The 27,967-nt window shown below is 36.2% G+C and overlaps 4 protein-coding genes across 4 annotated transcripts; 2 read left to right on the top strand and 2 right to left on the bottom strand.

Annotated features, from left to right (window-relative positions):
* On the top strand, window positions 1,522-8,670 carry LOC109225887 (phosphoglycolate phosphatase 1B, chloroplastic-like). Its single transcript, XM_019390699.1, has 11 exons — window positions 1,522-1,867; window positions 3,333-3,400; window positions 3,535-3,627; window positions 3,703-3,774; window positions 3,951-4,022; window positions 4,974-5,033; window positions 5,153-5,205; window positions 5,464-5,561; window positions 6,092-6,191; window positions 8,156-8,259; window positions 8,345-8,670. The coding sequence occupies exons 1-11, from the start codon at window positions 1,606-1,608 to the stop codon at window positions 8,449-8,451; spliced, it is 1,089 nt and encodes a 362-aa protein (XP_019246244.1). The 5' UTR covers window positions 1,522-1,605; the 3' UTR covers window positions 8,452-8,670.
* LOC109226240 lies at window positions 11,010-11,966 on the bottom strand. Its single transcript, XM_019391032.1, has 2 exons — window positions 11,928-11,966; window positions 11,010-11,834 (listed from the first exon to the last, which is right to left on the bottom strand). Exons 1-2 carry the CDS (start codon window positions 11,964-11,966, stop codon window positions 11,010-11,012), a joined length of 864 nt encoding a protein of 287 aa, XP_019246577.1.
* LOC109226241 lies at window positions 12,003-12,677 on the bottom strand. Its single transcript, XM_019391033.1, has one exon. It carries the CDS (start codon window positions 12,675-12,677, stop codon window positions 12,003-12,005), a length of 675 nt encoding a protein of 224 aa, XP_019246578.1.
* Window positions 14,395-27,427, top strand: LOC109225888 (CMP-sialic acid transporter 5-like). Its single transcript, XM_019390700.1, has 15 exons — window positions 14,395-14,760; window positions 17,150-17,266; window positions 17,483-17,539; window positions 18,576-18,653; window positions 19,312-19,356; window positions 20,080-20,139; window positions 20,270-20,392; window positions 20,606-20,683; window positions 21,043-21,112; window positions 21,318-21,425; window positions 21,783-21,916; window positions 21,997-22,073; window positions 26,198-26,246; window positions 26,343-26,402; window positions 27,033-27,427. Exons 1-14 carry the CDS (start codon window positions 14,593-14,595, stop codon window positions 26,391-26,393), a joined length of 1,215 nt encoding a protein of 404 aa, XP_019246245.1. The 5' UTR covers window positions 14,395-14,592; the 3' UTR covers window positions 26,394-26,402; window positions 27,033-27,427.

The following is a 27,967-nucleotide window of genomic DNA, read 5'->3' on the forward strand; positions in this document are numbered from 1 at the left end:
CGAGCCTAATTGCTTCATCGCGAACGCGTGGCCTTCTCCGCATTCGCGAAGAAGGAAACCAGAACAACAGATAGCGGATTTTTGAACTCAATTCCGGGTGGTCCGAAACTCACCAGATCCACTCAGGACCCCGTCCAACTGCAAACAAGTATATAAACATAATACGGACCTGCTCAAACCCTCGTAACACATAAAACAACATCGAAACAAAGAATCGCACTCCAAAACCAAATTAAATCAACTTATGAACTTCAAGCTCCTTAAACGCGGCGTATCACACTTAGACTACTCGAAATGACACCAAATTTTACGTACAAGTCATAAATCACAATACGGAACTAGCTCGGGGTCGAAATTCCAAACGGACCTCGATAACACCAAAGTTTACTCCAAGCCAAATTTAAAGAACTAGAAAACCTTCAATGAACCAACTTTCAATATTAAGCACTGAAATGCTCCCAGATCACCAAATACCCGATCCGAACACACGCCCAAGTTCAAAATCATCATATGAACCTATTGGAACCATCAAATCCCGGTTTTCAAGTCGTTTACTCAAAATGTTGACTCAAGTCAAACGTGGCCCTCCTAGGCTACGATTAAGAAACTAAGTGTTCCGATTTCAACCTGAACCCTTCCAAACCTACACCAACCATCCTCGCAAGTCATAAAACAGTAAAAACACATATGGGGAGTCTTATTAGGATCTAGAAAGCAAAACGACCGATCAGATCGTTACATCAATAGGAGAGATTGACGTATTTCATACTTCTTCAAATAGCAAAGATTCAACTTATAAGGAAATGATTAAAACTATCTTACGGGCTTGATCTTCATGGTCACATTAGGTTATATACTATCCTTAGGACTTTATCTTCACTTTAGGTTTTTCTTTTGTTTTTGATTTTCATGTACTTTGAAGACCCTTGTTAACAATTCTGAACCTCTAGTCCATACCATATAAAAATGTGTAAAAATGTGAAAATAGTATGGGCTAGCCAGTTTTCAGACTGGTAACTGAAAAATAGCCAGCGTTTGCAAAGCCATAAAAAAAATCATTATTTTGCTAAAACACGAAAAGTTGCACCATAATATGCTAGATTATGGAGCTCCTGCATATAAACTTCTAACATATTATGTTGAAATTCTAGCCAATTATAAAATTCTAGCACATTACGCTAGATCTCATATGCAAAAATTCGAACTCCAGCATCAGCATATTATGCTGGAATCTTTTCAGATTTTTAAGGGTGTTTTTAATCAGATTTTATCTTTACATAAAAAAATAGCTAAATTTCGATTAATTTTGAAACTGTGACTATATTTTTGTTACGAGTTGTAAATCTCGCTATTTCTGATTTTTTCCCTATAAAAATAAACAAACGAAGTTAATTTCTAGCCTTGCATTTCCATAATCGGATATAACTGTCTTCATCCACTCAATTTCTCCACGTCAGCTCGAATTTTCAGTTACAATTTAATAATCTACCATTTCTTTTTAAATCTTTTATTCTCCGTTAATAAAGTTTTTTCTATATTCAGTTTTTGTAACGACTTTATAGCAGTTACCAAAAAAGAAAAAAAGGGTAGAAGAAGAAAAGAGAAATGCTAAGTAGCAGAGTAACAGCAGCAATTTCTTCTTCTACTACTACAACTTTTTTATTTAATAACCCCAAAATCTTATCCAAAAAATTCCCTTACATTTCTAACCCATTGAACAATTCTGCAAAATCCATTAAATGGAATTGTAGGAATTCAAGAATGGAGAAATCTGCATCAAGTTTTGTTACTAAAGCTTCAGCTAAGCCCCTTACAAATCCTGGAGAATTAATTGATTCTGTTGAAACCTTCATCTTTGATTGCGATGGTGTGAATTTCTCTCTATACTTTTTTGTATTTGATTAATTTTATGTTAATTTGTGTATCAGTTCAGTGGTATTTGTCTTTGTCCCAGTGTTTTAGTAGAATTTTGAAGGAAGCTGTAACCAAGGTGTTTGATTTTTTTGCTAAATTTATTTTGGGTGTGTTTTTTTGTGTTGTTATTAACTTGTTTCATGATATCGACAACATAGGATTAGTGGGTTAAATGACATTTATCAAAGAAACGGCGGCCCAGTGCATAAAGCTCTCGCTATGTTAATATGGCATATGATATAGATTGCATTAGAGCAGCCCGGTGCGCTAGTCATCCCGCATTTACGCAGGGTCCAGAGAAGGGCCGCATCCCAAGTGGTGTGATTTAGACAGCCTACCCTAATGCAAGCATTAGTTGCTACTTCCACGACTCAAACCCGTGACTATAGGTCACACGGAGACAACTTTACCATTGCTTCAATGCTACCCTTCTTGATATAGAGTGCATTGAATAACTTATATATAAAATGAGTATCTCGAATGAATACCCCTAAAGTATGATACTTTTTAACATTTCTTACATTTTAATGTAATAGTGGAATTGGCTAAATTTATATGTATTTTGGTATATGATGATGATATGAGTTCAACTTAAATGGAGAAGTGAGGATTCATATAGCTGCAACTTGTTTGGGATTAAGACGTAGTTGTTGTTGTTGTAGTGGAATGGCCTAAATGAAGTAATGTTAGGAAGAATGTGAGTTAAGATTTTTCCCGATATATATACATGTTGATCAATCTATCAATGTCCATATTGGAGACTGGGGCTTTGGTCAGCTATGTTGCGCGGACTCTACAAAATATTGTTGCACCCGTGTCGGATTCTCTAAAAATACACTGCTTTTGGAGAATTCGACACGCACCCGGCAACATTTTCGGAGAGTCCAAGCAACATAGTTGGTTAGTTTGAGCAGATAAATGTGGCAAGTGTATCAAAAGTAGGGGTATAAAAGCTGAAATAGATATTGCAAATCATCTCTATACAGATTACTGAGAAGAACTGTCTTGGTTGGACTCGTTGTCAAAAAACTCAGAGTCCTCAACTCAAAGCTTTTAGCTAGGGAACTGATTCAAATAGCATTAATCCCTGCTCTTTTAGACAGTAAGAGATCATCTAACTGTTGATGATCATGTTCAAAGTTTGGCCTATCATGATACATAGAATTTTGAAACAAAGCTTAACTTGTGACACTTTCGCGGAAAGAAATAGGAAATAGCAGAAAAGCTTTAATTACATCCCTTTTCTTCTTGGCATTTTCAATAGAGGAGACAGTCTAGGTTTCTTTTCCTTTCCATCGTCATCTTTGTCTCTTAAAATATCCCAAGAATGAATGTTGGTTTTGTGTTCCTAAAATGGTAAGCAAAAAGGTTGAATAAGTTACTTAAACTAAGGTCCTTTTTTCCTCCGTTATCTACAGGAGTTATATGGAAAGGAGATAAACTGATAGACGGGGTCCCTGAAACTCTGGATTTGCTCAGAGAAAAGGTTAGTGTTTCTAATGTTGGGATTCTTTGTATACTTACATTTTTGCTCATTGCATAAGAGAGACGGTGGCGTACAAAATCATCTACAAGAAAATTGGCTGCTCTATCTAACTTTTGGATAACCCCATTCTCCAGGGAAAAAGATTAGTTTTTGTTACAAACAACTCAACAAAGTCCAGAAAGCAGTATGGGAAAAAGTTTGAAACACTTGGTCTTAGTGTCAGCGAGGTAAGTTTATGACTTTTCTAGTTCATATTATATTGACTAGTGAATCAATAGTTCTAATAGCAAGTCACTTCCCAGGAGGAAATTTTTGCTTCATCCTTTGCTGCAGCTGCTTATTTGAAGTCTATTGACTTCCCAAAAGATAAAAAGGTAAGCTTCAATTGAAAATCGACTGTTAAACGTGAAAGCTATCTGGTGCATAAAAGCTACAATATTATGGATTTAAACATATTGCTGAAAACCTGTACTGTTGTCTTAAGAAGCTGAGATCCATTATCAGCATCATAATTTTTCACCTACTTGTTAAATTGGTGGCCATTTTTAAGGTGTACGTTGTTGGTGAGGAAGGCATCTTGAAGGAGCTTGAGTTAGCTGGCATTCAACATATTGGTGGACCGGTATGTACAAATAAATAAAAGTCCTTTCTACTTTGGGAATGAACTATGATATATCTTATTGTTAATAGCTTTTGGCTTATGATAGTTTTTCACTTTTTCACTTCAAATAAATCAACCAATTTTTAACTAACCTGTGGGACTTGAGATATGTTATGTTCTCATCTTGTGAAGCATACTTGTGGTATGGGATTCTGTCTGATGAAATAAGATGGTTGCCCTGTGCTTCGTGTGTGTAGCATAGCCAAATAAATGATCCTTATCTAATCGAAAGCACTATTAAATTGAAGTCCCATAGTTGTTTTATAGAATTATACTATGACCATTGTTTTTAATTGAATGCATATCTTTCATTTTGTAAATCTTTGTTATGTCTTTTTCTTTGTCGAGTATAAAAATGTTGTACTTGACAAGAATAATCAGATAACAAGACTTGCAACAAAAAATAGGAAAAAAGGAAAGAAAGAAAAAAAAGAAAGAATACATATTATTTTGCATCTTTCAACCAAAATTCATGTTTTTCTTTGAATTTACTCCAAAGAAGTATTGGAGACTCTTTTCAAAAAGAGACAAATGGAATGAAGAGAAAGAATAAGTGCATCATGTTGTATTTTGTTTGATTATTCCAACAGTAGGGGGTTCAACAAATTACTAAAATGCATAAACTGGCATTTCCGGCATTCCCTTTTGTGAAAACACCCAATTTTGGTTAGGAAAGGTAACCAAAAAACTGTCCTTTTTATGGTAAAAAGAGAAAACAAATGTATATATGGGAAAATTAGGTTCCATATGGATTTATATGGCTTCAATCACTAGGTATACTCACACAAATAAATCCTTACGTTTACTTGCAAAACAGTGGAGCTACAAAGACATTTGCTTGATGCCTTCTTTGGCCTTCCTTTAGTACCAGATTGACTTTTGAACTAAATGGTATGTTTTCTTTTTTAACAGGAAGACGGTGACAAGAAAATAGAGCTAAAGCCTGGATATATGATGGAGCAGGATAAGGATGTATGCTTCATTTCTTGCTTCTTATCTTATTTTGTTCTTGTCTGTGTTCTACGTTTAAATTGGACCAAGTTCTACTATCTTTTAAATATACCCTGCTGAGTTGTGTCGACACGTTTCAGGTCGGAGCTGTTGTTGTTGGATTTGACCGCTATTTCAACTACCACAAGATTCAGTGAGTTATCCTTTTTATCTTTTCTGTAAATATTCCCTGCCACATACAGTAATATCTAACAGTATGATTACTTTGTTTCGGTAAATTTGGATGCCATGATGGAGTTTTATGCTTAACCAATAATGAGCTTATGAGTTTTTCTCATGCATTTACTCGGATTCTATATACTTAACCGCTCATATAGTACCTTTTCTTTGCTCAAAGTAATACTTCCTGACCTGTTGATATCACATCTCTAACTTGCTTTCTGTAATGAAGGTATGCTACCCTGTGCATACGTGAAAATCCAGGATGTCTCTTTATTGCTACAAACCGCGACGCTGTTACCCATCTCACAGATGCTCAGGAATGGGCAGGTTATTCCCGTTTTATGCTTTAATGTTGTCATGTGAGTTAACCGTTTATTGTAGAAAGTTAGTTGTTGAACCCTTTCTCTGTTGAACTTAGTTTCATTGTCCCGAAAATATATGTTGTTAAGAACTAAACCATCAGAACTTTCATCAGATAATGTCACATGTCATGTTCATGCATTGTGAGTGACTCGATATTTTCATGGTCTGGAGGTTGGATTACATGAAAGAGATTAACGAGCATGTTGAAATTACACTTTGTCCCATGATCAATTTGTCTTCAGTCACTTACCTTTATGGATCCAAAGGAATCTTATGTGGCAGAGGATTTTTATTGACTTAAAACATCTACGGTATTTTAAGGGAATAAAATAACTAAAAATGGAAGCTTTTTCATTTTTATGACCAGATGGAAGGGAGAATATTTGTGTAGCAGTTTATGTGTCTTCTGCTTTGATCATTCTGTACAGTCATAGCCATCAAAGATTTTTTCCGTCTTCATACTAAGCTGCATCCTTGTTGTTCTGTTGCGTTAGGTGGTGGTTCAATGGTTGGTGCAATCCTAGGCTCTACAAAGCGTGAACCGCTTGTTGTAGGAAAACCGTCAACCTTCATGATGGACTACTTGGCTAATGAGTATGGCACCTCACTTTCTACGATTATATCTGTTATTCTTTGTCTTCTTTTCCTTCTTTCTGGATCATCGTCTTCTGCTCCCTTTTTCTCTCTTTCTGGATCATCGTCTTTTGCTGGCTCTCTTCTGCCTACAGGTTTTTGGTGTGTAAATATGCAAGCTTCTTTTAGTCAACAAGGTTTTTATAAATTAGTGAATTGGCAAAATCAAGTTAACATGCAGGTTATTATGTTGGATTTGCTTTCAATCTAGTAGATTACACCAGAGTTGAAAAGTTAGTACTGCTCCAAAAGCTCGTCAATCCAAAAGTGAACTTTTAGCTATAAAGATTAAATAGCTATAAATGCAGGATTTTCTCATTACAAGTACAGGTAAATGAAATTTTAACTTGTCTAATTAAGACCATCGACTCTTCACCACTGCTCTATAATCACTAAAGGTAGCCGGTGCACAAAGCATCCCGCGTTCACGCTGGGTCCGGGGGAAGGGGCGCACTCCAAGGGGGTGTAATGTCGGCAGCCTACCTTGCCGCAAGCACCCGTGGCTGATTCCACGGCTCGAACCCATGACCTATAGGTCACACGGAGACAACTTTACCGTTGCTCCAAGGTTCCCCTTCGTTGCTCTATAATCACTGTGATTCATAATCCTTTCAACAATATACTTGTTTGGTTGGTAATGATACTTTATCATCCTATGACTCATGCTGCATCATGAGACTTATCACAATTATAATATCACAATTATACTACCTTGCTTCTGGATTAAGTTCGATAGGTGCATGCATTAGTAGCATCAAGATGACGCTAAAATTGCATGTGAAATAACGATACTTAGGGGTGTTCATAAAAACCCGAAAAACCGAACCAAACCGAAAACCAAATCAAACCGACCAAAAAAACCGATACTTTTTGGTTTGGATTGGTTTTGGTTTTGAATTTTAAAAACCGACCCTAATTGGTTTGGTTTTAATCAGAAAAAAACCGAACCAAACGATTATAGGAGTAGCATTTTCAAATTTATTATACACCTATATATATGTATATTGTTATACAAGGTTTTAAAAATTATGGTAAATGTTAATAGTTTGCACATTTAATATAGTTCTTTACCTTTACATTTTAGTTTGATTGGTAGTTTTCTTTTGTTTAGTGTAAGAATCCATTCCGTGTTAAAAATAACATATTTTTAATTGAGTCCTTAAATTATTCATCACTATTTGATTCAATTATCATCAATATATCTTGGTAAACAATAGATTTCTCAAAGGCAAATTGATTTGATAGTGTTACATTGAAAATGTGATCGCCGGAATAATTGTGTTTGGTAGTGTATGTCTTATATTTAAGAAAAAACCGACAAATAACCGAAAAACCGAAAAACCGACATAAACCGAATCGAGAAAAACCGACTTAATTGGTTTGGTTTGGTTCTAATATTTGAAAAACCGACTTACTTGGTTTGGTTTTTTTTAAGGGAAAAACCAATCCAAACCGAACGATGAACACCCCTATCGATACTTTAGCCTTGACCAGTTCCCTTAAATGCTTAAGCAGGTAATATTTGTGTCTCTCATAAAAGAAATAAAAAGAGTGATGATGAACTTTTTCTACTCCTATTTAAACAGTCAGACCAAATGACCTCATTAACATTTCAGACATTTCTCTTTGACTACAAACATTTAAGACTGATTAAAGATCCACATGATTAATTGTTGTACATGTTTGTGAATCAGTATTAGCATTGTGATGAACCAAGCATTTTGTTGATCCACGTGGACCCAAATTCTTCTATCATTTCCAGGTTCACATTCACAGGAAAAACCTGTCATTCTGTGGAATGTTAGAAAGTTCTTTAGAGAAATGGACCAGTTTTATTATGATTTTATCCAGTCTGTAAGGCGATATAAATCTGCATCAGAAGTTCGAATGTTTTATCTTAATCTTCTTTAATGGTATCAATACAGGTTTAACATCCAGAAGTCCCAGATATGCATGGTTGGCGACAGACTAGATACTGATATACTATTCGGACAAAATGGCGGTTGCAAAACTCTTCTGGTTCTCTCAGGTACCGGAAGGAAAATTTCTTCTTCTTTTAATAGGCATATGCTTCAAAGTTTGCCATCTAATACTATCTTTTGATCCTGATCTAGGTGTGACATCTTTATCGATGCTTCAAGATCCCAAAAACTCTATACAACCAGATTTCTACGCCAACAAGATTTCCGATTTCCTCTCTATCAAAGCGACTGCAGTTTGAGCAAATCCCCTGATTATCTCTATATGTGATTCCATTCTTTGCGACTGCTATGTATTTAGAAATGCACTTCATTTGTGCATCCACTTACCCTTTTAGTTAAAAGGTGGGAGCTTGAAACTAGGCTATATCTGAGAAACTACACATTGCTTTGTAAAGATTATCAAACCATATGAGCTTTTAAAAAATAATGGTTCTTGGAAAAATGAAGTCTAAGCTCAAGCACTTCCACTGTCAAGAGTAGTGACTTCTCTTTTCATTCATTTTCCTTTTTTATGGTTACCCATCCGGTGTCTGGTACCCATATTGGGGACCAAGTAAATCCGGATTCGCGACGGGAAGTCCCACATTGGGGGGTTAACATACTCCGGGACTCAAACCCGAGATCTCTGATTAAGGATGAAGGAGTACTTACCGCTCTATCACAACCCTTGTTGGTTTTCATTCATTTTCCTTGTTGGTGCATAATGATGCAAAACAATGGAAACGGCTGATAATTTTACATGACTGCTTATGTATTTGGCCAAGAAAAAAACTAAGATTGGAGTTTTAATCTAATAATTTTAACAGTGTTAATCTAAATAAAGAACTTCCTTTATTAGCAGCCAAGATTCAGCAATACTGTAATTTTTTCATTAAGTTTTTAATCAATACGTGATATTTAACAATTATATTTGTTAGGTTTGATAGAAACGGTGGGGAAAAAAAGATTAACTTAGATGCTGGGAAAGTCCCGTCGAATCCTAAAAATTATACAACACAAAAACTGCACAAAACACTTAAAAAAAAGGGAAAAAGGCCATTAATACCCCTGTACTTTTGAATATAGGCCACGTTTATCCCCCGTTACACTTTAGAGCCAAAGTCCACCTTACCGTTACTAAAGTTTTTAACATTACCCCTAACCCTAACGCCCGTCCAAGTGGCAGCTGACCCCATTCAATTTTTCCTACTCAGCTGCCAACTAAGCTGCCAACTAGGCCGCCAACTAGGATTCCACTAACCCATTACACCCAAACCCAACCCTACATTTAGTCCCCCATAACCCACGTTCAGTCAATTAATTTTGACACATACCCAGCGTCTTCTTCTCCCCCAAAATAAACTCCATTGCTAAAACCTACCATCCGACAGAAAAACCTTCTTCTATCTCAGAAAATCCTATCTATTTCATTGTCGTTGGTTTGGTTGTTAAATGTCGCAAGCAGCCAAATACTTCACTTCGTCTACTCCATATAACCCTGGAAGAAAATTCTACAAATGTTCGAGGCCCAAGGTTACCATATTTTTTCAGTTCTTTTCTTTTTTTTGTTGATAATTTTATTTCAATTTTTGAAACATAAATCTTCTTTTTGATTTATGCTTGACAGGCTAATTCATGTGGGTTTTGGGAATGGGAAGATGAAATCTTCCTGCGAAGCGATTGGACTAATATTAAAGATGTAACATCGTCGATTGAGGAGATTAAGATGCAAAGGGACAAATTGAATGAAGAAGTAATTGGCATGAAGGCTATACACCAATATGAAGTGGATAAAGTTGTGAAGTTGGAAGATAAACTTGCCAAGACAAAGATGTTGCTTATGATTTCTTGGGGATTGTTTATTGGATATTTTGTGGCCTCGATAATGAAGTGACTATTTAGCAAGGGACTTTTGATTAATTTAGCAAAGACAGTTGGATACCATACTATAACCCCAAAAAGATGTCTAACACCTAGCTATATCATGGCATCCAACTATCACAACTATACAACCACAACCAAAATATAAAGTTTACTGACATAGCAGTAATTACAACACATCCAAAAAATTACAACTGTTCACTATTCGAAGCAAAGTCCCATCACTTCTGCTCCTTACCACTACCCTTTCTTGCATTCAATTTCTTCAACCTTTGCTTGTTCAACTGATTTCCAGTGATGGCAGATCCTCCCAGCCATGTTAGGCCTTTTGCTGAGAAAGTAAGCTTTGAAGGCTGACTTGCACCACTTGAATCACCAACAAATCCAATTTGCCTGGTTGCAATTGGTATGCTTTGCTGCCTCAGCTGGAGTCTTGTCCTTACTTCTGAGATGCTCCTTGGCCTTAAAGCTATGTCAGGCTCAGGTTCTGTTGGAAGTTGCTGCTGAACAGACTGCTGAACAGTAGGGGTTGGCATGAAGACAAAGCTGCTGGGCTGACTGTTTTGACTGGGCTGGGGTGCTGATAAATTGAAGTCCTCTTCAGTTGGGATAGGTGCAACTGCTAGTGATGTAGGTTGTTCATTAACAGGTTCATCAACCATAATTCTTTGCTTTTTGGTCTGCTTTCTCTTTGAATTCCCAGTCATTGGCTCTTCCCCTTTAGAGTGCTATTCTCAAATAGAACACAATAATGTGTTAGAACAAGGCAGAAAAATAATTAGATGTAGGCACACTTATATATTGAACAAACGGAACAAGACACACTTAGATTACCTTGGCACAACCCCTAGCATTATGTCCTGATTCTCCACTGTTATTACATGTCATGACTCTCCCTTTTCTGGATTGAGACCATTGCCCTTGCCTATTGATTGACTCATTTGCCTCCCTTGTTCTTTTTTACTTTTGGTCTACCAGCTTGCCTCACAAATTCAGGTGGGTCCATATTCTGGGAGGGCTCTATCTTCCAAAACTTTTCTCCTCTCACAGGTTGCAACTTATGAGAATAAGTCTGGAGATATGCCTCTTTTGAAAGAAACCAATGAATCTCACTCAAAGGATCTTGCTTCTTGTACAAGAGTGCACAGATTGCATGAGGACATGGGATTCCACAAAGGTCCCATGTCCTACAAGTGCATTTTTTTGCTCCCAGATTGACAATATGCCTATCACTATCTTCTTTCACCTCATAACCTTGGTCAGCACTGCCATTGACATGACACTTTTGTGCAATCCTCATAAATTGGTTATACAAGTTTAGAGTCTTAGGGCTGTACTCACCTCCCCACCCCATAACTTCAGCTTCATTATCATTCAACATATTCATCACCTTGATTCTTATCTCCTCTAACATCTTTATAATTGGCTTCTGTCTAGCTTGCAGTATCCATGAATTGAAGGACTCAGTCAAGTTATTATCAACTGACTGGTTCTTGCAAGTTATATCAAAAAAGGCCCTACTCCAGCAGGTAGGTGCATACCTTAACAGATCTTCAACAGCAGCTTTGCCATCATCATCCACTTGGCTCATATTCTTCAACTGATCTTGGAAGTCCTCCCCATAGGTACTCCAAGCTGCCCACCATAGATATTTTTTGTACTCCCCAGAGCCCCATCTCTTGCACCAGTTTGCTTCTATGTGTCTAACACAAAATCTGTGGTGTGCCTCAGGAAGCACTCCAGAGATTGAGTCAATGAGGCCCTACATATATAGGAAATAAGAAGTATGAGAATCTATACTAAAGGAAAACTGCTGAAGTAAGAAAATAATAAAGGAAAACTAAAGTGTTCATACCTTTTGCATATCTGAGATGAAAGTGATGCCTTCACCCATCTTTAGGTCCAAAGACATTTGCAGAAGAGTTAAAAATCACTTCCATGTGACTTTTGTTTCTTTATCCACAATAGCCCAAGCTAATGGATAAAAGTGGTTTGCAGAGTCTTGACCAACTGCCACCAAGAGCTGACCCTTAACTTTCCCTTTCAAAAAAGTTCCATCCAACCCTATAAAGGGCCTCAAACCACTCTTAAACCCCATCTTCATTGCATTAAAACATATATACATCCTTAGGAACCTTCTGTTGCCTTCAGCAAGAGCATCCTTTGACAGGTTAACTACTATATCACTTCCAGGATTACTACACTTTAATTCAGTAACATATGCAACCAACTTGTTATACTCATCAGTAAAACTACCTTCCAGATTCTCCAAAATCAACCTTTTTGCCCTCTTACACTTTGACTCACTCACATTTACATTAAATGCAGCCTTCAAGCTTGCCCTCATTTCTTTGACCTTAATGGTTGGATTTTCTTGTAACCCTCTCTTGAAGTATTCAGCAATGGTCTTGGCATTTACCCTATGATTCTCATATGCAGGTTCACAAGTGTGCTCAGAATGCAAAATCCTAAATTCAGCCCCACCCCCTGAAGTATTCCTAGATATGTGGCATACAAAAAGGCAGCCACCTTCACAAATGTACCTAAGCCTACTTGTGTCACTTTTAACTTGCTCTAACCCATAACCATTTGCAAGTGCATACATATTTATAACTTTTCTNNTGGCCGGAAAACACTGTGCATCAAAAGCATGAAGGCTGCTGGGGCATTAGTCAGCCCAAATGACATAACCAGGAACTCGTAATGACCATACCGAGCCCTGAAGGCAGTCTTCGGGATGTCTGGCTCCCGAATCTTCAACCGATGATAGCCTGAATGCTCCCAATTCAATAATGCAAGTCAACATTATTCAGCTATGGATAAAGGGACCATACATTAAAGTATTATACGGAATAAAGTGTCCCTGCCCCACCCTTAATATTAATATTCTGATTCACCTCTTTTCTATAAAAAAATAATAATTTGGGACCACAAAATATTATAATCGAAACCCTAAACCATCAAAAGGCTTCCAATACCGGATGAGGCATATGCAAACAAAAAGAGTAAAGAAAGGTTTATTACTGTCAAACTACACGCAAGTGAATACAAAACCAAAACACACACTACCAGCTTGAAATTATCGTCAAAGAGAGGAAAAGTGAAAACCATAACCAACAAAGAACTATTCATTAAACCATAACTTCAATAAACACAAAATCAGAAAAAATTACAAACCATTTGACAACTACAAACACCTATCAACATCAAATAATCGAAAAAGAAAAGGGTTTATGAAAACCCTAACTCAGAAAAGGGTTTCTGAAAGGGATTCGGAATAGTTTTTCGGAAATATTTTTGGGATAACTTAAGATAAGAGATTAAACAAACAGAAAAAATAATTTTTGGGGCAAAAATCTCTTACCTTGCTTGAAATCGCCACTCTTCTCCAAGTATCTTGACCGGTTTTGACTCTCTTTTTTCTTTCAAGTACCAGAAGCTTCGACTAAATGAGTGAATAATGTGTTATCAGACGCGTTTAACATATTTATTTGATGGGTATTCGATTACGGGTTACGGGTTACGGGTCAGGTTGATTCGTTAATAGGGTTGGGTTTGGGTGTAATGGGTTAGTTGGCAGCCTAGTTGGCAGCTGAGTAGGAAAAATTGAATGCTTCAGCTGCCACTTGGACGGGCGTTAGGGTTAGGGGTAATGTTAAAAACTTTAGTAACGGTAAGGTGGACTTTGGCTCTAAAGTGTAAGGGGGGATAAACGTGGCCTATATTCAAAAGTACAGGGGTATTAATGGCCTTTTTCCCTAAAAAAAAATACGAAAACAGCAGAAATTACACCTCAAAAGGCTATACTAGACTCTAGAAATAGACAAAAAATAACATAAACTACAAAAATTATACTTGTAAATATGAGTTGCCGCTAATTCTTTTTTACAGTTCCCGTCAAATCTAACCGACATAGTTTGATTAACATTTGATGGGCAAACTTAAAAAATCGAAACTGCTTAGTGCATATTTAAGGGGCTATTTTGAAGCTACACTCAAACATAACGGATTATTTTTATCTTTTTCTCCAACTTCAGTATAGGTTGCAATTTTAAAATGAGACTTGTACTTCTATATATTTCTAAAAGATAAAACTACATGTAAACAAAAACAAAAAAAAATAGGACAATCCTTCAGAGTTAGAGAATTTTTCTCAGGTGAAAAAATACCAGTAACCTCGCATTATTTTAATACGCGTACTTATTTCCCTACTCTCCTAAAGACAAAACTACCCTCTTCAGTCCCGCTTGCATCGACATAGAAGACCGTGGGCACTTAAGTCATTTCAAATATATCAGAAGTGCCCCTCAAAATTTCAACCAATGCACGGCAAAAGACTCCATTTTTCTTTTCAAATACACTGCTCTTTTATCTCATCTCCTCAATTGAATTCATCAAAAACTTTCTGATCCAACAAAACACCAATCAAAATCCAAACCTAATTTCTTCACTGATCGATCGATTAATTATACAAATATAGCTATAATTAATACGCGCATTTACGCAATAATAAATTCGAGATGAATGGAGTGGCGGAATGCAGCGTTTGCCACTCGAAATTAGGAGTTTCGCCTAACACGAGAACGGTTTCTAAAGCTTACGATCATCATCGCACTGATGTGTCGTTGAAAACACGCGCTTTCAACGTTTTTTTGGTTGTCGGTGATTGCGTGTTGGTCGGTTTACAGGTATTAGCACTCCTTACTCTTCAACTATTAAGTTAGAAACTAGAAATAATCAGCTCAAGTTTTTTTTTTTTTGAAGTTTTTTTTTACATTTGTTGAGTAAAATATGCATATTGAAAGTTAACTGGTACGAGGCAAATCGCATGAGCTGGAAAAAGTGTGGTATTCTTAATACCTTTGTTGTTTTATCAAAGCCCTAAGGTTCTTAGTTTAGAATTATATAGTAGTCTCAACAACAACAACAATAAGTTATCAGGTACTTGTGTTGAGAGCGATTAAGTAATACATTGAGAGCAATACCACGTGATTTCTTCCCATCCATCTAAGTCTTGGTGGGCGGAGTTATCCGGTACTTGTGTTGTGGCGGAGGGAGGTACTAGGTACTCGGTGGAATAGTCCAGGTGTGGGCAAGCTGGTCTGGGTATCATCGTCATAAAAAAATACATTGGGAGCGATACAAGGTGATTTCTTCTCATCCGTCTAAATCTTGGTAGGCAGCATTACCTGGTACCTACGCTTGTGGAGGTAGCAGCAGGGGTGGATCTATGTAGGGGATTAGGGGTGGCACGGCACCCGGACGCTCGGGTAAAATTTTATTTATGTACTGCCACAGTTGAACTGCCAAATTCCCACACGCAGTGCTCAGTATCGAATCTCGTTGTGTTCTCAAGCTGGTGTATTTGTCCCTTGTGGTCCTAGTTTGCTTCTCTTCTTAATTCCTTCTATTTTTTTCAGTTTTATATTTCCTCTCTCTTTGTACAACCTCAATATTATTATTATTATTATTATTTATTTATTTATTTATTTATTTACAATTATATATTTGCTTCCGTTTTCTCATTCTAGATCTTCAAATTTTATTTCAATGTGATTTTAACCATTTTCTTTTTTTTTTATCCATCTAATGTTATATTTTTCTTGATTCTCAATTTTTTTTTTAGTGATGGCATCAATAAATGTAATATTAATCTAGCTATGTGTAGATTGAATAGGTATATTTGCTAACTTAAATTTTATTTTATTTTATTTTATGTTTTTTAATCACATTCAATAGAATTTGAATTGAGAGATTAGTCGAATTGGACAAAACTTATTCGGTTTTGGAAATCACGTACTCCCTACGTTTTAATTTATGTGAACCTATTTCCTTTTTAGTCCATACCAAAAAGAATGACCCTTTTCCTTATTTGGAAACAATTTACCTTTATCTAATGATTTATAGCCACACAAAATATATGTGTCTCATTTTACACCACAAGTTCAAAAGTCTTCTCTCTTTTCTTAAACGCCGTGCCCAGTCAAATAGGTTCACATAAATTGAAACGGAGGGAGTATTTATTTATGCCTTAAAAATTTCGATAAACTGAATTAAATTATTTCAAAATGGATCGGATTGAACCAAATCGAACTAATTCAAACGGATTGAACCAATAGAATATATACCCTAATTCAATCTCCTTCGCTAGTGATAGGTTTACATTAAAAATAGTGGTACCCGTAGTCATCAAATTCTGGATCCACCTCTGGGTAGTAGGTACCTGGTATGATATGTCGAGGTGTGGGCAAGCAGGTTGAGGCACCTGCATAAAAAAAATACATTTGGGTAGCAGGTACTTGGTGTGATAGTCGAGGTGTGGGCAAGCTGGTTGAGGCACCTGCATAAAAAAAATACATTGAGAGCGATTCCTAGGCATGTTGGGATTGATTGGGAAGCCTAAATTTTTCTGTATGATTCTGTGGTTCCAAGAGCTCTCCGTTTTAGCATTTTGGAGGTCCCATGTTCGGAACAAACCATTGAGAATAGTGGAGCTAATAAAAGGTTGGATAAAGGATCTGGATTATGTTGAATTGGATATTTTGGCCTATCCCTTTTATTTTTTCTTTGACTAAGGGTTGTTTATTATGATGTTTACTTCTGCTGGTTTTTCGCTTGATTGAGGCAATTGTGATTATTCTAGACTTCTTGTATAATTTGCTAAATTGTGCAAAACTATTGATATTAATAAGACGGAGTCAGCTTGGATTGTAGAAAGTAAACTGGCTCCAAAGATATTGATGGGTAAGCCTGTTGCATGATTTTAAATGCTTTCCGCGAGAAATACTGGTTAGCGGAGGTTTTGGCCAATAAAAGTGCGCCGCAGTCTAAATATCCTCTTTTAGTGAGGGTTGGTATTCGGTATGGCCTTGAGCTTTTGATATCCTTACTTTTTCCATGTTAAATATTGAATATTGCGAAGTTGTATTTCTTTAAAGAGAAATGTGTCTTAGAGTAGTCATTTTTCAGAACTGTGTAGTACTGGAATATTTTCGGGTTTCTTCATGTAAGTATTCTAAATTATGTTATGTAGGTACATTGAATAAAAGATATTTTCTTTTCTTTCCTTTGTTGCAGCCTATACTTGTATATATGTCAAAAGTTGACGGCAAATTCGAATTCAGTCCCATTAGTGTTAATTTCTTGACTGAGTTAGCAAAAGTTGCATTTGCAGTAGTAATGCTATGCTTACAGGTATGCTTTGTCTCTCGTCATTTCTTAACCTAATCTTTAACCTTCTACACCTTCAATTTTTCTATGAGCTTCTTCTCTTCTTTTTCAATATAACAAAATTCTCTACTGGGTATTGCTCATATGCATCATAATTTGTTCATAACTTCTTGATACCTTGGTAGTTGGTGTAACTATTCACTTGTTCTAAAATGTCTCAATCTTATGTATCATTTGAAGGCTCGAAGCCAGAAGGCCGGTGAGAAGTCTCTTCTCTCTTTCTCCACATTGTTCCAGGTAAATTTCACTAGGCTTATATAGATATGCAAGTCCTTGTAAAGTTGTGCCAAAAAATAAAAAAATGTTTCCACTGAGATGTGTCTTTTCATTTATGCAAAAGAATATACCTAATCTAGTTGATATTTGGATGATAGTTTAGTTTATATAGAAATTTTCTTCCCAGCATGCAGTCGATTCTTTCTTTTCCCAGTTACTCCTCTCCTTTCATGTCATATGGAGGCTCTTCCATATGAAGGGGATATTTTTTCTGTTGAAACATATGAAGGGGAGAAGCTACATTTGTAAGACTATGAATGGGATTAAAATTTTTATGAGCAATTCACTAAAGGTGCCAAAATGGTAAGTCGGTGTTAACTGGAGCCATTTAACTCCATTATCCATTCCACAATTTTGTATTATTCAGCACAGAGTGGGGATAAGAGTACGGGGAAAATATTACTATTGTCAACTAGCAGGATCTGCTCTCTGGAATCCCAAAGCTCTTCACGTTATTCTTGGCTTTTTTAACTTTTTCACATTATTGTTTTTTCATGTGAAATACATTTTATGCTCATATATTTTAGCAATTAATCTTAAATATTCACTTCACATTAATACAAATTATAATGCAAACAGACAGCAACGAAATATCCTAAGATCTCGCTAATCTTACATAATCACTTAATTAAACAATATATTAGTCATAAATAAACATATGAGTCTATTATTTTTACGTCTACGTTTCTATAAATAGGTGAGAAGAGGGTTATGAAGCCACCTCGTAACATGTGGGAACCTATCTGAGTCACAGAGAAAAAGTAATAGGTTTCCATTTCACCAAGTTAATTCTTTCTAATTAATCAGTGCTAATGTCTGTGGTTCTTTAAATCTTAGGCCAATCTGAATATTGAAATTAATTCATCTAACTTTTCAGAAGTTCTTTCTCTGACTTCCTCGACCTCGGCCTCGTAGGACGCAAGTGGGATGTTATGAATTATAGGGAAGTATGTTCATGGCTACTTTTGATACGAACCATTTCCTTTATTAATTGCAGGCTGCTCGGAATAATGTGCTTCTGGCTGTTCCAGCTCTGCTTTATGCTATTAATAACTACCTGAAGTTTATCATGCAGGTATATTTCTTTGTGGTTCCTCATTTGGATCTGTAGTATTAAAAGGTTTTCTGTGAGAAGTTTATCATGTTCTCATGGACTTACTGTCTTTATCTTAGATGGGAATGAATAGAACGGAATGGGTTATAGAGGTATTCATGTACCCAACTTCAACCAGCTTGGTATTGAGGCATAATTGATCGATATGGGCACTATCTTAGATATTTTGTTTCCAGTAGTGTGCTATTCTAGTATTATTAAGGAATATCATGTGCTTTCCAAGTTATAGATCTTTGTACATATAACTCAAAATGTACATTACAAGAATATTTTTTATAACCTATTTTCTTGCTCTAGATCACAAAGTAAATTGAGTATCTTCCTTGAAAGTTGAGAACTTTGGCAAGAAAATATTTCGTTGTCATTTCAAGTGGAAATGTATAACCTTCTGGATTTCTGATAATCTCTGTCTGTTATGACTATTTTCTTCAAAATCTTATGTTAAAGTACTGGTAATTAGGAATTCATGTCCTCTTGTCTTTGTACTTTTGTCTTATGCGCTTACTACCTAATCAACTCACTTTCTTGTCTAGTCCAAAAGTTCTGCAGTTTTGGTGCATGTTATTGGAGTAAAACTATCCCCTCACACTTCCTAATGACACTGTTGTTCTTCGTGCAGTTATATTTTAACCCTGCTACTGTAAAGATGCTGAGTAACTTGAAGGTATCCAATTGCTTATAGTTATTGCTGACACTGTCAGAGCTTGCAATTTCACGTGAGAATTCTACTGTAGTTTTGGTCCTAAAGTTATATCTCCCTGATGAATCTGCAAGTAGGCGTAGCTGATTACCCAGTGGATTTTACCAGCTAGATTAATTGCAAACTCTTTTTGCTAATCTTTTGTTGAAAACTACTCTGCTTCAATGATAGCTTTAATTGTGTAACCACAGTCAAATTGTCCGAAGATTGAATCTTGGAAGGATTTACGGTAGGTGTTAGATTTTCCACATATGTGCACTCAGGATTCAGTGGAAGATAAACATTTGTGCTTGTTTCTCTTTGGATGGTAGTGAGCTGGTTAGTCCTTATTTTCTTTGGGATATCGGTGGTGCCCAGGCCAACTGCACCTTGGCTGATCCATCAGGCAGCCTGTCTAATGCACAAGCATGGGTTGCCATAGTAATCCACCCCCCTAAAGCTGGAGTCGATGGGCTCACATCAAGTGTTGTAGTTGGAATTAGGTGGTGAGCTTGCTAGTCGTTTAATTGCGGCTTGTACTCAAGGATGCTGTGATTACTGCTTGAGTGCTTGTGATGCCTAATCTGAGGATTCACTTATTTCTTAGCATACTTGTGCCACATCTTTCCTTTTCTTCTGCTGGTAGATTTATTTTCTCGAAGTTTCTGTTGGTGACAATTTTTCTTTTTTATTTCGTCAAACATACAGGTTTTGGTAATTGCAATCTTGTTAAAGATGATTATGAAACGTCGTTTTTCCATAATTCAGGTCGGTTAAGGAAACAGAGGTTTGTTTATTAACTATTGTCACCTGTATTTAGTTGATCTTTAGATTTTGACCATGCTGTCTTTATGCATCTCTTTAGTTATCTATGAATGTCTAAACTAATTGGTCGCAGTGGGAGGCTCTTGCACTATTGCTTATTGGCATCAGTGTGAATCAGCTGCGCACTTTGCCGGAAGGTACAACAGCTTTGGGTCTTCCAGTGACAACAGGGGCATATTTGTATACCATGATTTTCGTAAGTATGAAAATAATTCTTAATGACTACTCATCAGTTCGCAGTGTTCCATGTTCATGCATATTCCCCCTTTTTTGGGGGGTCCTAAGAGAATACACATGGTTCACAAATAGTGCCACTTGTACTGGAAAAAACCTTAATGCCATATTTTCTTGGTTTTTCACCTGTTTGCCTAATTTAATGTATAGAAACTGATGCAATATAATAATTCAGGTCACTGTTCCTTCACTGGCTTCTGTCTACAATGAATATGCTTTGAAGAGCCAATTCGAGACTAGCATTTATCTTCAGGTGAACTTTTACTGGTGATCACTCCTAAAATGCTTTAAATCGCTGCAGTGAGTTTGACTTCATTCAACTGGTTCCCAGGCAAAACCATAGATATCTTCTCCTCCTTAGCTTCTTCTTCTTTCGTTTCCCATGGTTACTTCAGTGTCAGTTTGAACCATCACATAGAATTGTTATGGATTTGCTAATAATCAGGTTTTCCTGAGCAGTATCTTTGCTTGATGTAATTTTACAAGCTAATAGTATGATAATCTAGATGTTCCAAGTAGTGAGGTTCTTCTAACCTCTTGGTGTGGCTTTGCTTAATGGGTGTCTATGACTTTATAAATGATCCATGCAAACAACTGAACTGCTCTTTGCAGAATTTGTTTTTGTACGGATATGGTGCAATCTTCAACTTCCTAGGCATACTTGGAACTGCCATTTTCAAAGGTATGAACAGGAAATCTTGTCTCTGGGACTATTAGATGAAATACCATCCATGGCAGGATCCAAACTTGCTTATACTTCCCCAAGTCTTTTTGACTTGGCTAAAATGTTTATGGTGTATCAGTTCACCTCTACCATTGTTGGGACGTATCAAAACTTAATTTCCACCTTTACTCGTGGCTAAAATTCTGTCCCAAATGCTCTTTAGGACCTGACAGTTTGGATATCTTACGGGGACACTCACGAGCAACAATGTTCTTAATATGCAACAATGCAGCTCAGGGAATCCTGTCTTCGTTTTTCTTCAAGTATGCAGGTGAGGCCTCTCTCACTTATTTGGCTTCCCGAGTCGACGAAATGCAACATGTTTACAACCCATATAACCATCCATTTCTATTCCATAAAAGTTTTGGTGTTTTATAATTCTGTTGTATGTGGGACTCGGCTTTTTTCTCCTTAAATTTGGCCAATTTCTGCACTTCAAAAATGGATCGTCTCAATTTTTTAAGTATTCTGCATGTGCTATTGATTTTAGATTACTAGCTCTTACAAGGTAGGTCCAATCTGGTAGTGACTGACATGCAGATTTCATTTTTCCATGTTGTTTGTATGTCTTTTAAATTTTGTTAATTAAATGCATTAACTAATCATAGCTTCAATTTTTCCTTTGCAGATACAATTCTGAAGAAGTATTCATCAACTGTTGCCACTATTTTTACTGGAATAGCATCTGCTGTTCTGTTTGGACATACCCTTACTATGAACTTTATCTTAGGAATCTCTATTGTGTTTATCTCGATGCATCAGGTTATATTTGGATGCTGTTATCAATTTTGAGTGGCATGATCAATTTTTTGCTTGGGCTCACATCAAGCTTCAACTTTCAGTTCTTTTCACCTCTTGCAAAGGTCAGGGATGAGACACAAACCGACAGTTTGGGAATGGATTCTCAGAACAACTACAGGTGCACTCTTCTTTTATGTTTCAACTTTGTGAAAGCAAAACTGATATAGACACGAGATCAGTGTTACCCTACAACGTCTTATATCAACGGGCTTGTGAGATACTTATGTCTAGATTTGCCCTTTAGATTGTTTTGGACCAAGTACTTGTCATTCTTATGAGTCGGTATTGTCAAAAGTTTGTCTAAACCTCAAGAGTATGGAGATACTGGACCCAGGTTACAGTGTGTGTGTGTGTGTGTGTGTATATATATATATATATATATATATATATATATATATATATATAAGGGCAGCCCGGTGCACTAAGCTCCCGTGCATACCGCTACGCGCAAGGTCCGGGGAAGGGCTAGACCACAGGGGTCTATCGTACGCAACCTTACCCTACATTAGGTGTGTTCATGGTTTGGTTTGGATCGGTTTTTCCCTAAAAAGAAACCAAACCAAGTCGGTTCTTCAAATATTGGAACCAAACAAAGCCAATTAAGTTGGTTTTTTATCGATTCGGTTTTTGTTGTTTTTTTCGGTTTTTTTGGTTATTTATCGAATTTTTTCTTAAATATAAGACATACACTACCAAACACATTTTTCCGTTGACAACATTTTCAACGTAACACTATCAAACCAATTGCTTTTTGAGAAATCTATCATTTACCAAGATATATTGATGATAATTGAATCAAATAGCGATGAATAATTTAAGTACTCAATTAAAAATCGATTATTTTTAACATGAAATAAATTCTTGTACTTAGCAAAAAAAAAACTACCAATCAAGCTAGAATGTAAAGGCAAAGAATTAGATTATTATAGGACAAAATTACAGAATAATGCACTCCATAAGTTGACCTTGCACTATTTTAGCCCAGTTACAAGTTTGCAAATGTGTAGCCAAATATCAATAAGATCTTTTCTTTTCTCATTCCCTCTAATTATAACAACCTCATTTATTCCTACCTACTCCTATTTTAGCTCTCTCCTCATTTTTCACCGATAAATATTTAATTTAATTAATGAAAAAGAATCATATGCAAACAAAACTGAAAAGAAAAATTAGTTCCTCATTTAGTCAACACTCATTCGTGCCTTCTTCCATAACCAATACTTTTTTTTTTAAAGTTTGTATATCTTTAGGTTTATACATACCTATCACAACTGCAAAAACGCAAAAACGGACGCGAGAAACCTAAAATCTCATCTCCTTTAATGCTAATCTTGTTAAATTTCGATTATGATTTTGTGAGAAATTTGGAGTGGGTATTGTTTGAACTTATTAGAAATAGTCTAAGTAGGTTGTATACAAAGTTTGAAGTTATTTGCTGGAGATTTGGACTAAGTTTTATACAAGAATTGCAAGTGAAAATCGTACAAAAATTTCGTCAGCGATGCTTATACACTTTTATACAATGTTATACACTTTTATACAAAGAGGTACAGTATGTACATAGTTGTATAAAAGTGTATAAAGATGTATAATCACAGAGTGAAAATATTCTTGATACACTATGTATATAGGTGTATAAGAAGAATGAGAAGAAGAAGAAGAAAATGCGAGAAATTCACCAAATACCTGTAAATAATGTATCAACCTTGGATATAATAGTGTATAAGTTGTGTTTATACACTATTATATACTATTTATACAATATTATACATTATTATACAAAGGAATCCTATCAATGGAGGATCACGTGTTCTTCTTCTTCTTCCTTAGGCATCCTATGAAATTTAACTCAAATATAGCCTAAATCTACTCCAAATCACTTGAAATTTAAGTTTTGAACTTATCTTGATGATTCCAATCAATTGAGACAACACCCATTCCAAACAACTAACAAATCGGAAAACTTAATTTCTGAAATTTAACTAAAATATAGCCTAAATCTACTCCAAATCACTTGAAATTTGAGTTTTGAACTCATCTTAATGATTCCAATCAATTGAGACAACACCCATTCCAAACAACTAACAAATCGAAAAACTTAATTTCTGAAATCGAATCTTCAAACCACTTGTAATGGTGACTTTTATTTTTCAAATCCTTAGTTAACCATTGAAATCCGGAAAAGAATTGAAGGAGAATAACAATAGTAGAGAAATTTTGTGGTGCAAAGGCTGACATGGGAAGGGGAAGAAAAAAAGGGGAACGAAGAAATAAGGGGTGGGCTAACTGGTGAAAATTAATTTTCAGATTATGTACAACCTGGGCTATACTGGGTAAGGGCTTCAAACATGGGCCATTTTCTGATGGGTTATTGGGCCAAGTGACAAGGGATGTAATTCTCCCTTATTATAATAGCAAAGAACTAGACTAAAAATACAAACGACTAATATGTACCATAAAATTTTAGAAACTTTATATATATATATATATATATATATAGGTGTAATCATAAATTTAAATAGCTACTTCTATAGTCGGTTTGGTTCGATTTTTTTTGGTTATTTTTTGATTAAAACCAAAACCAAACCAAATTTGATCGGTTTTTAAAATTCAAAATCAAAACCAAACCAAACCAAACCTAAAAAGTATTGATTTTTTTGTCGGTTTGGTTCGGGTTTTCAGGTTCTTATGAACACCCCTACCCTGCATTTTTTACAAGAGGCTGTTTCCACGGCTCGAATCCGTGATCTCCTAGGCACATGGCATCAACTTTATTAGTTATGCCAAGGCTTCCCTATATATATATATCCTTTTGTATGCTAGTTGCAACTGGGTGAATCTTGGATGGATGAAACTTAATTGTATCTTGAAAGTAAAACAAGTTACGAAGAAGCGCATGACTTAATGACATCTCAACTTTGTTGCTGTCTTCACAAGATATCAGCAACAACAACAATAATAACCCAGTGTAATCCCACAAGCGGGACTGGGGAGGATAGGATGTACACAGCTTTACCCCTACTCTGGAAGGGCAGAGAGACTGTTTCCGATAGACCCTCGGCTAAATAAAAGACGAAAAAAGCGCTAATAGCAAGTAATAGCAAGACAATATATGTAGAAAACTAAATCCAAGATAGCAATAAAGAACATGAAAGAAGTACTGATAGCAAGTAACAACAATACATGTATGTAGTGATAGCAAACTAAGGGAGTACTGGTGGCAAGTAATAACAGTACAAGATATGCGATAATAGCAAACTAAGGATAAAAGGGGTATCATACTAACACTAAATACTAATACTATTGAACTAATGAAGACAAAGGGAAACGTTCGACTACCCACTAACCTTCTACCCTAATCCTCAACCTCCACACTCTCCTATCAAGGGTCATGTCCTCGGTCAGCTCAAGTTGCGCCATGTCCCGCTTGATCACCTCTCCCCAAGACTTCTTTGGCCTACCTCTACCCTTCTTCTTATGCATCCCCCCCCCCCCTCGCACCCCCTGACTGGGGCATCTGTGCTTCTCCTTCTAACATGCGTGAACCTTTTTTCAATAGGGAATACCTTTTAGTGACTGCTAGCAAAGCCTACGAAATGATAAGTAATTGGCAAATGAAGAACGGAGAAAAAGGGAGTTTTCATGTCAAAAACTTCAAAATAGGGAATATCCTCCAGTTCAGAATTGGAAAATTTGAAAAGGAAGAAAGAGGACAGCATTTGAGTGAGAATCCTTATTCATAAGATCAAGAGCTCTTTTTGTTTGTTATCAGTTTTTGGGCCAACCAGAGTATTAGCCACTATGTTGATGCATGACTTGATTTACTAGAGGCATTGAGCCTCACCTATTTTTTTGCACTGCCCTGGTGCCTTTCTAATATATTCTCTGAATTATGAAAGTAAATAGGGAATTTCCTCAGGGTTCTCGTTTCCAAGAGCAGAGAGGGCTTAATGATTTATTTTGAGTGGCCATGGAATCAGAGGGAGTCAAGATGAAACAATTGCTTCTTCTGGTTCAATGGAGCCATTAAACAATTGTTTTGTTTTTAGTTTCCATTAAACTATTATTTTTGTATATATGGTCTTATTAACTATGCAGGTGTCTTAGAAAAACATATTTATCACTTTGATGCATGTTGTGCGAAGTCTTTAGTCTTTGTGTTGCCTTATCTCACTACACATTTGATATCATCATTCTAGTGCTTCTTCTTTGAAAGAAAATTTGAGTGCTTGATCTCTACAGGTCAAAGGATGGATCCTTCATAAATATGGCCGCCGGAGCAAATGAAGATGTAAGACTCTGATAAACTTGCAAAGACCTTTTTTCTTGTTTTTTTCAGAAGATTATGCATGCATGTACTCCTCTCATCTTTTACGACAATTTACAGGCTACCCATCGTGTTGGACCTGATGAGAAAGAACCCCTTCTTCCACGTTAGGTATTACAGGTATGCACTCTCCTGGCACTCTTTTGCCCTGTTGAATGATATCTGCAATATAATGATTACATTTGCAGTCTCAGTTGTCAGACAGGTTGATACATAGCGGACTTTCAATATTTAGTTGATATGTTTCAGCGTCTTTGATGGGTGGTTTTAGAGAAGGTGTTAAGACCTGTGTCATTTACTAATATGCCCTGGCCAAACTTTAGCTCTGCTATATGATCCCGTTTAAATTGATGATGCCTTTAGACAAATCAGGTTTATATCTAAAGTATTTGGAACAACCTACTCTATGTTCCTAATTAAATATTCAATAATATTATCTTAGCATCTCGTTCATGTATTTGGCTGAAGCCCACATGCAAGACTCTTTGTCTTTTGTCAATGGATGTAGGCATTAGCCAGTGATATCATTGTATTTGTGTAGGATTTCCATAGCCTTAAAAGTTAAAACCTCCTAGTTGCCAACCTTGTACATTTTTTTACAACGGTAGCTGGGCCACTGCAACTTTATCTGGGATTTGACTTTGAACCTAAACCTTCCTGTGTATATGAGCTAGAGTTGGTTCTAGGAAATTCAAATTTCTTGATAAATAATGAATTATGATGTGCTCGGGGTATTTCCAAACGTGGCAGGATTGTTACTGGAGAAACATCTTTGGCTGGTCGGTATAGAGAGGATTTTGGGTCATCTCCTTGATATTTAACATCAGTACGCTAAGACGATTCTTTTCAGCCTCCAGATAGGAACAATTCTCTTCCTGAGAATTTACAATAGCTCTTTTTTGTAGTATGAAATGAGGGTTTCAGGAACAACAGTCGTTAATATTGGAGTTCCAGATGATCTGTATCATCCGTTTTTGCATAGAATTTAGCTCATAACCCGGACATTATTATCACGTATGTCACGAATTGCATGTAAAGTATATTGTCTTGCTAGCTGCGTTAGACTTTCTGCATGCACATTCTCTGTAAATTTGTCCCGTGAAGTCAAGTTAATGAATAATAGTAATAGATCTTAGCCACTGCTCTCTCTCTCTCTCTCTCTCTCTTTCTCTCTCTCTCTCTCTCTCTCTCACACACACACACACACGCAAAGCACTTTTCAATCAAATTTTTTTGTTGAAGGATTAGCATCAGAATTTTTCAAAATTCTTGCAAATATCTATGCTCGTTCCTTGAGCCGAGGGTCTATCGGAAATAACCTCTCTATCTCTATGAGGCAGGGGTAAGGTTTGCGTACACACTACCCTCCCTAGACCTCATTTATGGGATCAAATTGGGGTTTTGTTGTTGTTGTTGTTGCAAATATCTATGCTATATTAAAAGCACGAAGTTCCTGAGCGAAATGTCGTTCACTTTATCCTTTAAAAATAGACTTTACATTGTACATTAGACAAAATCGTAATTTAGTCATTTTTTCTAATATTTAGGACTTTGAAATCAGTTAAAATTTGAATTACGTAGGAAATTTTAATATTTAGGACATTAAAAAAAATATTATTTTGGAAAAATTAGGAGTATACGTTTCTTTTCCATTACATTTGCTTTAGTGTCAAACTTTCAATGAA

This window comes from Nicotiana attenuata, chromosome 5, assembly GCF_001879085.1.
Source record: "Nicotiana attenuata strain UT chromosome 5, NIATTr2, whole genome shotgun sequence".
In the NCBI taxonomy this organism is placed as follows: Eukaryota; Viridiplantae; Streptophyta; class Magnoliopsida; order Solanales; family Solanaceae; genus Nicotiana; species Nicotiana attenuata.